The sequence below is a fragment of the Miniopterus natalensis genome, chromosome 22 (genome assembly GCF_054644295.1).
Source record: "Miniopterus natalensis isolate mMinNat1 chromosome 22, mMinNat1.hap1, whole genome shotgun sequence".
Taxonomy (NCBI): Eukaryota; Metazoa; Chordata; class Mammalia; order Chiroptera; family Miniopteridae; genus Miniopterus; species Miniopterus natalensis.
The window spans coordinates 2841648-2854787 of record NC_142102.1 but is presented as its reverse complement, the minus strand read 5'-3'; the positions used below and the strand labels follow the sequence as shown (position 1 = coordinate 2854787).

The 13140-nt window shown below is 56.1% G+C and overlaps 1 protein-coding gene across 2 annotated transcripts in view; it reads left to right on the top strand.

Moving 5' to 3' along the window:
• The first annotated feature begins 2032 nt into the window (after positions 1–2032).
• Positions 2033–13140, top strand: part of ALDH1A3 (aldehyde dehydrogenase 1 family member A3) — a 32422-nt gene continuing 21314 nt past the window's right edge. Inside the window, exons 1-3 of one of the 2 annotated variants that reach the window (XM_087829244.1) lie at positions 2033–2194; positions 7111–7215; positions 9396–9536. In XM_087829244.1, coding sequence (XP_087685370.1) covers positions 2096–2194; positions 7111–7215; positions 9396–9536 — 345 coding nt within the window. In that variant the 5' untranslated portion in view covers positions 2033–2095. The remainder of the gene's footprint in view (positions 2195–7110; positions 7216–9395; positions 9537–13140) is intronic. The other variant, XM_087829245.1, reaches the window with a different exon arrangement.

The following is a 13140-nucleotide window of genomic DNA, read 5'->3' as shown; positions in this document are numbered from 1 at the left end:
CCTGTATTTTCGCTGTGCTCTGTGCCGCCCCACTGACCCCGGGCTGCAGGACACAGGTGTCACCGTGGAGAAAGAAGGGCGCAGAGGAAGGTAAGAGCCGCCCCTCCTCCACGGCCTGCATCACCCACCCCCACACATCTGGCTGCGGTTCCTCCGCTGCTGGGGATGTCTGGGGCAGGCACTCACACGCCTCTGCTTACTCACCTGGAAAATGGGGAGAAGAGCCTCTCGCATGCCTCCCACTGCGCGGCAAGACAGGGGAGCCGAGGTAGCCTGCTGGTCTAGACAAGTCTAGGGTCAGGCCCATCCTCGGGGAGCTGCCTGCTAGGTCCGAGCGCCTCGCTGCGATCCCAGGCTCCCAGGATGGTGTGTGTGGGTGTGCACAGGTGGAGCTGCAGGTGACACAGTCAGCGTCATTGCCGTGGGTCCCCAAGGCCGGGCGCTGCGGTCACCGCGGCGTCTGGGTATGAAGTGAGGCCACCTACGTTCTTGACTTCATGGTGAGCAAGCGACGGCCCGCTGTCCACAGCCTTGGAGCAAACAGGCTCCACTCTCTTACCTTAAGGGGGCAGAGATATGACGCCCGGCCCTGACTGTCTCCACTCACCCCCATCCAGAAGTCAATGCATTCGCATAGTTTCCTCTACACATTTGCAGCTATTTTTTTAAAGCGCTGGCTCTTGGAATGGAAACTCAGTGGAGAAAACTTCACTAGTGATGTTTGGTTGTGCCCCAGGCGCCCAGGCTCAGCATCCACCCACAGTGTCGCCAGGAGACCTGAGTGGGGACCATGGGGCCGGCCAGGCAGGACAGCCAGCCCAGGGACCCGCAGGAACAGCTTAGGACTGTTGGAGAGCCCAGCATCCCCGACGACAGGCTCACCGATGTGAGTCAACTTAACCCACTCAGGGGACCCACTGTCCCCTTTCCATGCCTCCCCTGTGCATCCAACCCAGGACAGCAGGGGACCCTTTCACAGCATGAGGGGTTTGCAAAGGCTTTGAAGCTCACTCCACTGTCCAGGGCACCCAGCAGCGCCGCAGTGGGGAAGGAGAGAGGGGGCAGAGGTGGACCCCGGGTCCCCCCAAACAAACAGGAGCCTCAGACCGTGAGGAGGTGACTCCCTGAAGGACATGGACCTAGGGGCTGAGCGCGCTTTTGTCCCCCAACCTCAGGGACTATACGCAGGGATGGGAAGCCGCTGCCAGGCCTCAGGGGGGGGCCCAGGCGATCCCCTGTATTAGGCGGAGTTTCTGAAAAGGCAAAAGGAGAGGAGGCGGGAGGAGCCTCTGCCTCGCGGGGTGGTCAGGGCTTCCACGCGCAAAAACTGCCGAGATCTCCAGTGCTTCCCCTTCTTCCATTTTTTTTTTTTTTTAAATTTCGGTATAACCCGTGCATGTTAAAAATCAAAATAATCGCATCCTGGGACTGGGGGGCGGTGGGATCCCCTGAAGGTCAGAGGCGCAGCCGCCGGGGCCCCGGGGCGCCGCGCGGGGAAGGGCCGGGCGCGCTCCCTGCGCTTTTGGCCGCTTTGCGCCCGAACCCCCGGGAGTCCAGGGGACATTTCTGGGTCGCTGACCGGCTGTCCCAGCTCGGGCCGAACGAGGCGCGAGGGCGTCTGTCCTGCTGGCGGGGACCCGGCACCCGGACTCTAGGCCGAGGCCCACGGGCGCGGGGCGCGGGGCGCGGGGCGCGGGGCGGGCGGCAGGTGCCGCGGGCGCATTGGCCGGACCCGACCGAGACGCCCCCGCGCCCTCCGCGGCCCGCCGCCTGCGCCCTGGGGTTCTGGGGACCCGGCGGCGCTGGGGGAGCCCCTTCCCGGGCAGCCCCCGGGGCGGGGGAGCGCGCGGCGCGGTGGCCGGGCTCCCGCAGGGGCTGCGGGCGGGGTGGGGCGAGGCGGGCCGGCCCCCTCCCCTCCCGCAGGCCCTCCCTTCCTCCCGTCCTGCAGCCAATTAGGCGGCCCCCTCGGGCGGGAGGCGTGGGGCTCTCCATAAAGCCGCGCGGAGCTGTCACCCTGCGAGCAGGCTGCGCGCCGCCCAGGACCGAGCCGGGCGGCAGACTCGGGCGTCCGGGGCCCGGAGAGCGCGGAGGAGCCATGGCCACCACCAACGGGGCCGTGGACAACGGACAGCCCGACAGGAAGCCGCCCGCCCTGCCGCGCCCCATCCGCAACTTGGAGGTCAAGTTCACCAAGGTGAGCTGGCGCCCGGCGCTTCCGACGGCAGCTGGCCCGGGAGGGCCGGACGGGGGGCCCGCGGGCCGGGGGGGGGCCCGCTGCCCCGCTCGCTGGGTGTCGGGCGCCGCGCGCTCTCAGCTGGGTTGGCGCGGCGCTCGGGACCTAAGCCTCTCCACCTGGGCCGGTTCCTCCTGGCGCGCGCTGGGCTGGGCGCAGGGCTCCCCAGGCGGGTCCCGCGCCCGCCCGCCCGCCCGCCGCGCACCCGGAGGGCGCCCCCACCCTCCCCACCCGGGACGGGCTCTTGGGCCGCGATGCTCAGCGATTTCACCCGCAAAGCCTGGCACGGGAGCGCCCGCGCGCGCCCTGCCCGCCGCCGCCGCTCCGACGTGCCCCCTGCAGCCCAGCGGAGGTGCGGGGCCCTGGGCGCGGTGGGCTCCCCGCAGACCCTGCGGCAGGGTTTCTGAGCCTGAACCGGTCCGCCTTCGGGAGGGTCAGGGGAGCTGGGGAACGCGAAGGGAAGGTCTGAGATCTGGGGCTCGTCTGGAAACGTGCCACGGGGCGCAAAGGGAAAAGCGTGGGGCGGCTTCGGCGCTCTGCTTGTACCTGGCTGCGCCGCAGAGGGAGGGGAAGGGGGCAGGTGATCCCTGGCGACACTGCTCCGGAGCCCAGAGGCCCTGGTGCCGACAGACAGGAAACAAGCCTTCCCCCCATGCGCTCAGATCGGGGCCTGGGAAGTCGTGGGTGGCGGGGCCCCCGTGGAAACGCGGCCTCAGGGTAGCCAGGCTCTCTGCCTTCTTGCCCGGCAGGAGGCTGGAGGGTCAGCAAAGGGGTGAGATCACCTGCCGAGGGCAGAAAGGGAGGTGGTCAGGCTGGAGCAGGGCTGAGCTCTGCCTGGAGCGGGCCCCGGGGCGCTTGGAGGCCGGGCAGGGGCCAGGGGGCCTTTCAGGGGCGCAGACCTAAAGCGCGGTTGGCTTCCCAGTGCCAATCCCTGACTCCTTTTATTTTTGTATTTTATCCATAGACCCCCCCCAACTCCAGCTGACACAGCACTTAGAAAAATCCCCCCCATCAATTTTACTTTCAAAAGCAGCAATTATGTCTCTCAAATAGTTTTAATCAGGCGGAGAAAGTTGCAGGCCACCGAGTGTGGCCTTCAGATTTTGGTCTCTTTGGCACTTAGCGTCGGCTGGGCCTCTGATCACAGGACACTGAAATTAGCCGTTTTCAGAGGGCTCTGTAATCAGCGGAGGCGCGTCGCCATAAACGCCGGCGATCGTTGTTAATGGAGTTTCCTCCTCCATATCAGCTTCAGAGCGAAAATCCCAACACCAGTTTCCCCGGTGCTCTCCTGTTGGTAGTGGTGATGGCGTGATAATTTTTTTCAAACCATCTAGAAACCAGAAATGACATATATGGCTGTCCTTATATTTACCTTCTGGGGTCCCGTCGGAGTGATGAAACCACATATGGAAAGTTTCTCTCTTTCTCTGCAAGTCTGTACGGCCTGTCGACAGGAGGATCTTGGCAGATCCACGGGGGACCAGAGTCCTTGGTCTTGTTGGGTCTCCCCTCTTCCCGGTGGATCAGAACTGGGTGTTTGATTAAGGCTGAGGAAAGGCCCAGAGATGGAGGGTAAAGGAGAGGCAGGTTCCCTAGGGATCCCAGGCCCTGATGGCAGCCCCAGCCTGGCAACAGCCCGCAGTGCCCTCCTTCCCAGGGCCTCTGCCTGCTCTGTCCTTGTGGCTGAGGGTGGCAGCCAGGCGAGCAACGTTTGGGGGGCCTCTGGCCGGAGACGCAGCCGACAGAGCCCAGGAAACAGGCTGGAGAAAGGAATCTCCCGAATCAAGGCCCAAGCCAGGCAGTCGTGAGGGGTGGGGTGTGCGAACTAGTGACAATCGGATATTTTTTAAACCTGACTCGTGGTGCTTCTTGCTAACAGAGGGGCACGCCAGAGATGGTGGATCTGAGCCCGGGCCTGGAGGGTAAGACCAATTTCCAAAAGGGCCACCTTGTCGAGGCACCTTCACTGATCCTCACGTTTTTGGGGGAGAGGGTCCTTCTAGAACCCCCCCCCCCAACAGATCTCAAAGGGCCCCTTTCACTTTCAGGGCCCCTTCCTTTCCTTATAAAATTTCTTCCAGGAGCAGAGATTCTCGTTAAGATTTTTCCGGTTCATTACAAACACCCATTTTTACGATGGCTTTACGAAAAATAAAATCCCCTCGAACCTCTTTTTCTGAAAACACGCTCCTTTCGAGCTGAGCTGAGATCCAGGGGCAGTTCCTGGAAACCGCATCAGCAGAACTCACGCCGGGACGGCGACCGCCGGCCTCGCTCCCACCCAGGGCGCCCGGCTCCCCCGCACAGCCACGGTTTCCCAGCTCAGCCCAGTACCGTCGGAATTCCACCTTCAGCTCAATGCAACTTAATTTTATACTCCTTTAAGGTTTGTTTCATACCCATGCACAAGTCAAGGGGAACGATCCTTTCCCAGGCCCAGAATTCCGATTTGGGGTTCAGAACAATAGAGCCGGGCTAACTGACCCCTTTTACATCTGTGTGTTTGTTTTCCTTGAGTGGCGAGAAAATCAACAGTGGAAACCGCTTACAAGATCACTTACTAGCGGAGTATAAAGAAAAAAACGTTTGCTAAATCAGAAACATTGTGATGGGGAAAATATGATTAGAGTTGAGCAGCCTGCATTATTTTTTTAAGTTGCTGGTTAGAGGGCTGCAGATCAATGTCATGAGCGACCAAGTAATTTTTTTATTTTTTATTTTTTTGGAGGAGCATGCTTAGAGATGAAGTTTAACAGACATCTGATCGCTGCAATCTGTTTCCCTCCCCTTTATTTATAGGCTCTCCTACCACCTTCTCACTTTCTGCCCCCCTTGGAATTGATACGAGGAAGGCCCTAGAATCAGCAGTTTTCGCTGACAGTCTCTATTACCTAACCCACGGAATTTCATCTTCCGACCAATGGGCCTCTCTTCCTGGCTGCACTTTCCTCCCCGTGCTAGCTGAAGTCCTCTACTTATTCGTTTCTCACTGTTACCGAGCGATTGCTTGCTGGATGGCGAAAGTCAACTCTTGGATTTGGTTTCAGTTGGAAGAATAAACCTGTAATTGTAGCCTGGCCTTGTCCGCGGCCTTCCCTGGGGGCCTGGCCTCGCGCTGCAGGCGCTGAGCTTCCAGAAGTCAGATGGGCGCATCCCACGGGCCAGGGGCGCTCTCAGCTCCGGGTTCCACACAGTGGGGTGGGGTGGGGTGGGGTGGGGTGGGGTAGGGTGGGGTGGGGTGGGGTGGGGGCTCTGCCCACCTGCCCAGCCAGAGCTGGCCTCTGTCTTTGTCCCCACCAGACTCAAACGTCCCTGCTTCTCAGGGAGACTCACCCACAAGGTCTCCGCCAGCAGCTTCTCAGAGCCTGGGAGCTTCGGGGTTTTTAACCAGAAAGCCCAGGACAGGGGACAGAACCAGGCACACGCTGGTTGAGATGATTCCCTTCTCATCTGTCCTCACTAGGGAGCCAAGTAACCCAATTGAGTAAAATTCGCAATAATTGAAATTAGCCCTTGTAGTGACACAATTCTTTTTTAAATATATAAATGTTTTTATTGATTGGAGAGGGAGATAGAAACATTGATGACAGAGAAGCATCGATCATCTGCCTCCTGCACAGAGATCGAGCCCACACCCCAGGCACGCACCCTGACCGGGAATTGAACCGGCGGCCTCTTGGTGCACAGGGCGACGCTCGACCACTGAGCCACACCGGCCAGGCAGGCACAATTTTTCTTTTAAACGACTCCAGGAGAAGCAAAGTTATGCACATAGGTATCGAATGGAATCTGATAAGCTGGTTCTGTACTTAGAAGTTATCGACAGCATTTTATATCGTGGAAATTCTTCTCGAGATCCTCAGCCACATCCGTGACCGAGGTCCTCCTGATGCTGTGACGGGCCGTGATGACGGGACTGTCCCAAGCTGCTGGCAATTGCCTGTCTCTTGCTGGGCAGCGGGGTCCCTGTGCTGTCAGGTGTGCTATGTGTTACCTGTCACCCCTGTTCCCAGGTCTCTTTCCAATGCCCCCTCTTTTAATGTATTTCTAAGGCAGAGCTGCGAGTAAACTAAGAGTCAATAGTACACACATTTCGGTGCGTGGACTTTGCAAATCCTCTTTGGTTTGCTCGTGGAGTCTTTTTATTTTTAACGGTCTTGCTCTTGCCTTTGCTCTAGATAACTCGGGCCCCCAACTGAGTGCTTTTTGTGGGTTCATCCTTGGGTCCTGCATGTAAACGTTTATTTGCTACATATCTGTTAATACAACCGGAACACGTCCTAAGCCTGATATTTATCTTTGTATTCCAACACTGGCTTTTATTAAGCCCAACACGAAAAATAGATGTTTTGGAAGAGGCTGGGGAAGGGGGCTGGCGGCATGCGTCAGGGGTTCTGGTGAGATCCTTGTATAAAGCCAGCTCCTGGGCGGTCTAGCCGGGGGGTTGCCGCAGGAAAGAGCCAGAAGGCCGTCAGCAGATTGCTGGGCACTTAATGTATATAAACTTATTTAACCTTCCCCCAAATTCGATGAGAGGATAGGATTTAACTGACACCCTCACTTAGCTGTATAACTCAGCTATTCCTCTGTGATTGTGCTATTGCTCGAATTTTAGAAAAAATTCTGAATATTTTTTATTTTATTTTTTTTGCTTTATTATGACCAAAGGTCATTGTCTGAACATGGATGAAAAGTCAAGAGGCTTGGGTTCTAACTCTGAGTGTGCTCCGGGCTGGGCCTGTGACTCTGTCTCCCCGCCAGGCCCCATCTGTAAAGAGGTGGGCGGTGGGCAGGCAACGGGGCCGGCCCTCGGGGCCCGGAGGGATGCGATTCCGGTGGAAGCCTAATGCACTGCAACTCCCTTTCTCGGTTAGATATTCATCAACAACGAATGGCACGAGTCCAAGAGTGGAAAAAAGTTTGCCACGTACAACCCTTCAACTCTAGAACAAATATGCGAGGTAGAGGAAGGAGACAAGGTAGGTGTCCCCCACCCCACCCCCAGTAATTCAATTCCTGATACGTAAACGGCGAGGGAACGGTCAGCTTAGCTGTAAGTCAGAGCAGGCCCGGGCTCAGACGCACGGCCCAGAATGGGGTCAGTTAGGGACCATCGGCGGCAGAGAGCCACTCACCTTTGGTGGCTGTCTGCCCGTCTCTAGGGATGACCTCAGCTGTTCTCATCGCGGGGGCCAAAGGAAAGGTTTTTATCACTTATTGGAACCTGGAGGCATGAAAGAATCTTTCCCGAGAGCACTTCTGGCTGGTGTGTTTCTCCAAATGCAGCATTCTGGCAGGAGATATGTTAAAAAACACACACAAAAACAAACGCAAAGAAAAAAGACTTGCTGACCAAGTCACACAGTGGCAATAATGGCACATAATTGCCAGATTTCTTTTCTACCAGGAACTTAAATGATACATATATTATATTATAATGCATGTATTATATTATATATATATTATAATACATGTATTATAACATAAGCTATATATATAATATCACTATATAATATAACGCATGTAGGTATATATTATAATATAAATCATGTTATATATTGTATATAACACTATAGAATGGAGCACATGTATATAAAGCTCAGGGGCTTCTGGATGTGGCCTTGATACATTTTAAAGCCACAAAGCATCTTGTATGTTTTGAATATAGATGCCACTGGGGGAAAGGTTGAAGGTGAAGTTGCTCTCAGGAGAGAAGGGAAATATAAACCTCTTTCCACTCCTAGAGGCCCAACCACTGAGCCACACCGACCAGGCTCCCCTGGCTTTCCTTTTTTTTAAAGTCTGCAAAGACTCTTTTTTTTTAAATATATCTCTATTGATTTCAGAGAGAGAGAGAGAGATAGAAACATCAATGATGAGAGAGTCATTGATCGAGTCCACAACCCGGGCCTGTGCCCTGACCGGGAATCGAACCCTGATTGCCTGGATCCTAGGTCGACCCTCAACCACTGAGCCACACCGGCCGGGCCCCCCTGGCTTTCTTAACAAGTATCTGGGTCATGCTGCCCGCAGATGGGGTGAATGACACACGTGTGAAATAGGCTTGAATTTGGTGCCACCAGCCACAGTTTGGGGATCGGTGTGTCCTGCACTGTGGTTCCACCTTTGCAGACCCTCCGACGGCAGCACCTCGGGCAAAGCTCTGTCCACAAAGATGCCGGGACCAAGGAGCTCCTAGGAAGATGTGAGGGTGGGGGGATGATGCCGAGGGGGATCCCCAGAGGGCGACCCAAACGTGCGGCACACAGGTGTCAGGGAGGGAATGAGACCCCTGCCCTGAGCTCTGCTTCTCCCCCTGTCCGAGCAACTGCGCTGAGCCCCTGGAGGCAGAGGCGCCCCTGTCCCCTGCAGCTGAGGGGGCCCTGCCTCGACCCCAGAGCCTGCGACAAGCAATTCGCAGTCCTGTTACCCATCTCCCTTTCCAAAGGCCCCACTCACCCCCGAGCACGCTCTGGGGGTGCAGGTTGTTGGTGGAGGGCCTGTGTTGACGGCATCAGGCATCCACTGCCGATGCACCTCCCTGGGAGGCTCCGAGGGGCCCGGGGGGGGGATGAGCCATTGCCCAACAGCAACCAGAGCCCCGAACCCCATCTTCCTGAAAATCGGAATGAGTGACATTACTCTAAACACCTGTCATTTCATACCTTTCAAGTAGAAGCTTCTATGGTAATTCTCTCAGTGCACACAAGGCCCAGGTCCTTGCCTATAAAATGGTCTGGCGGTCCCGCCCCGGTGGGTAAGTGAGGCCGAGGGAATAAAAGCTCCCGATCCCCCCCCCAATCTGTGGACTTTTCCGAGGTGCTCGGTTCTGAGATCCCCGGAGGCCCTGAGGCCCGTTCCTGCTGCGGGACCGTGTGTCCAAACGGAGCGAGCAATCGGAAAATCCTTTCCGACCTGGGTCACCAAGAAAAACACGCACTGAGGCCTGTGGTTTTCAAACGCGTTTACAATCAGGAGGAATCTGGGAAAAGATGGAAGCTGTGGAAAGAAAAAAAGTCACCTGGAATCCCCCAGCCGTTGCGGGCCACCCCTCTTTCTCCTGCCCCATGCTGGAGGCAGGGCTCTGCTGTTCTCCGTAGCTGTCCCCAACTGCAGTCTCATGGCAAGTGACGCGCTCTCTCTCGTTCTGGCCGCTCAGCCCGACGTGGACAAGGCCGTGGAGGCCGCCCAGGCCGCCTTCCGGAGGGGCTCCCCGTGGCGCAGGCTGGACGCCCTGAGCCGAGGCCGGCTGCTGCACCAGCTGGCAGACCTGGTGGAGAGGGACCGCGCCGTCCTGGCCGTGAGTACCCCCCCCGGGGGCCAGGCAGGGCCCTGTCCCCCGCGGGGCACGGAGGGAAAGACCCAGGGCCCTGGTTTTGCGTGATCGCGGGTCTGTTCAGTCCTTTGGGGGTCCGAGCTCAAAGTAGGCCGATTTTCACCCCCAACAGCTCAGCTTCTTGACCAAGAAGTTGCCCGGAGGGAGTTCAGTTTATCCAGCGGTTCCCAGACCTGGCATATCCCCAGGCGGCTGTCCGTTTAGGAACTTCATTTTATTTTCTTACATGAACTGTCTTTAAAACTTAAACTTAACCCCATCCTAGGTGATGGTATCCGTGGGATCACCGGTTTAATGCGCCGGCTGTATTTTTTCCAATATTTAGTAAAACAAATGCCACCACTTAACATAAAAATTGTTAACGTGTGACTTTAAAGATCATCTCTGCATCATTTTTTTTTTAATTATATGGTTTTATTGACTTTTTAGAGAGAGAGGAAGGGAGAGGGAGAGATAGAAACACTGATGAGAGAAACATTGATCCCCTGCCTCCTGCACGCCCCCTGCTGGGGATCAAGCCCACAACCCAAGCACGTGTCCTGACTGGGAATCTTGGTTCCAGAGACCTCTTGGTTCATGGGCCCCACCGGCCGGGCTTCTTTATATCACTCTTGAACTTGGCAGTAGTGAGCCTATGAGGGGAGGAAAACCTGCTTATAAGAAACCGCAGAGTACGAAAGGCCTGGGTTCAAATCCCAGCTCTGCCACTTATTCGCTGTGTGATGTTGGACAAGTTGCTTGACCTCTCTGAGCATGGAAAATGTCACTAATAATGATAGCTAAGTGTTGTAAGACCCAGTTAAAGCCCTGACATGCAGGAAGCACCAACTAGGTGACAGCTATTACTAGTCACTGCCGTCTCCATAGTGATGCTGTCTGAAGACTTGGGTTCTAACTCCAGCTACATAACCTCCTGGCCAGTAATTTCTAGGTACTTTCATTCCTCTGCTGAAATGGGGATTTCATTCAGCCCCCTCCAGGAGCCCGGGCTGCTCCCCTGCGATGGGGCTGTGGAGACATTTATAAGGTGTAAGCCCCTCATTTAACAGGATCCTCAGACCTTCTTTTGGTCTCACGGTGAGTGATCAGAAGCAACCTCAGGGACACCTTGTGTCTCGAGGGCCTTTGCAAGCTGCGCATGAAGCCCTTGCGCAGCTCCGACTTCTGTTTAAAATTTGCAACAAGCCTCGCTTTCCTCCCTTCCTCGCCAGCCGGCCAGTGAGGCCAGTTAGGCCCAAACCCGAGGAGGGCAGCTCCCTCCCGGGGCCAGGCCGGCCTCGCTCTCCCTCTCCGAGGAGCCTCTGGCTTCTTCCTGCAATGAGAGCCAGCCTCGGCCCTAAGCTGCCAAACTGGCTTTTTCAAAAACATTTCTGTTTTCACCCGGCATGAGCTCATCTGTCTGCAATGTGTGTGTGGACTCAGAGCAGGGAAGGAGGTTGTGCCCCGGGCGCCCCTCCCCATCCTGTCCTCAAGTGTCAGTGTCATCGTAGGGAGCTTGGGCCGCAGGGCCACCTTCACCCTCAGCCTCCCCTGTCGTCCGGCAGGACTGGGTTGTGACGGCAGCCGGAGCCGGTCACCTCTGCCATCGGGCCCTCGATGCCCATGGGAAAATAAGAGCCAGCTCCCTGCCACATCGTGAAAGGGACAAGACACTTACTGGCAAATACGGTTTTAAAACCTGGACACGTCGTAGGAAAGGTTCCCCAGTCCTATTCCTTCGTTCTCTAGAATCTGAGCATTGCGATGGTCACTCTTAAAATGACCAGAGGGAGTCAACTTAGGAGCCACTGTGGGACTCACTCATGGTCCAGCCGCGGCAACTGGTTAAAAGTCCCAACCAGGAGCTGAGACGGGATTTCTCAGGTTTAGTCCTGTCTACTCACCTGCGGATCCTGTTAAATTTTTTAATATTTTTTAAATTTTAATTTATTGATTTAGAGAAAAAGAGAGAGGTTTGTCATTCCACTTATTTACGGATTCATTGGTTAACTCTTGCATGTGTCCTGACCCAGGATCGAACCCGCAACTTTGGCATATTGGGATGACGCTCTAACCAACTGAGCTACCCGGCCAGGGCCTTGTGGTTGTTGTTTTTTTTAATCCTCACTTGAGGATATTTTATATATTGCTTTTTCAAAGAGAGTGGAAGGGAGGGAGAGAGGGGAGAGAAAGTGAGAGAGAAACATCAATTGGTTGCTTCCTGCACCTGCCCCAACTGGGGCTGGCGATCGAGCCTGCAACTGAGGTGCATGCCCTTGACCAAGAGTCGAACCCGGGACCCTTCAGTCCACAGGTCAATGCTGTAACCACTTAGCCCTAGCTAGGGCCTTTAAAAAAAAAAAAAAAATGTCTATCTAGAATTTTTATGACCCGGTTTTGCTTGGTCAGAGTCCATAAAAGTCAGCCACCTTGCCCAGGTTAATAATGAATATAGAGAAATAACCAATGCTTATGGGATGCTCACCATGCCCCAGGCTGCTTGTAAGCCCTTCACCTGTAGCCTTTATTACCCCATTTCAGAAGTGAGGACCCTGAGGCCCAGAGAGGTTAGGTAACCTGGCCAAGGTTACCCAGCCAGAGATCCCCTACAATCCCTCAGTCCCTTGCCTCTCTCTCCCAGAGAAGGGCCGGGATAAACTCCTGGTTCCGCCGACAGGTATACAGGTGCCGCCTGGAGCAGCCTGGCCCTGGACAACGTTTTTTGCAATATTGGCTTTCTCCTGGGGAAATACCAGTTCCAACTTGGAACATAAATTAATAGGGGCCATAGGGGCAATAGGCTGGGGGGTCACCTTGGCCTGACTTGGTCCCTGAGCAGCACCTGCAGGGAGTGGGACACGTCCCCCGCTCCAGTCCACCCTGTCATCTTCAGCAGCTCACGGTCCTGTGTCTCCGTGTCCCCAGGTGAGGCTGGCCGAGCACTTGTCTGGTCCCAAAAGAAATGATGGTTATAATCATCATGGTTATTACTGGGACATTGAACAGGGCACTTGCTGTGGGCAGGCACAGTCGATAGTACTTTACGGATATTAACTCCCCTGACCCTCCCACTGGCCCTATGCGGTAGGTACTGTTACTATTATGATTGTCAGTTTACAGATGAGGAAACTGAGGCAGGGAGGGGTTCCGGGACTTGCCCACACTAGGAAAGCGGCTGCCTAGATTAGAGCAGCCCAGCATCTCCCGTGGCTGTCCTACACTCTTTCCAGATACGGAGCAGTCACTGTGCCAGCTGGACGTCAGATGCCCCCCCAAGTTCAGCGCCGACCATGCCCCTGACCCGCTGCATGACCTTGGACGAGTCACGGGCTGCGTTGGCCTCGGCGTCTGCCCCTCCCAGTGAGGACAGAGCCGTCGGCTCAGAGGCGAGGCGGGGCGGACACGGGCCCACGGAGGGGCCTGTCGCCCTTTGTAATCGCCAGCTCTCTGCGGGGCCTCTCAAGCAGGAATCCAGCCCTGGGCTATGTGTCAGGGTGGCCACTTCCTGCGGAGACACATGACGGGCAGTTTCAGCCCTGGGCTCAACTGGGGCTGCTTGTCTGAGGGACAAAGGGGCCCTCTGAGACCC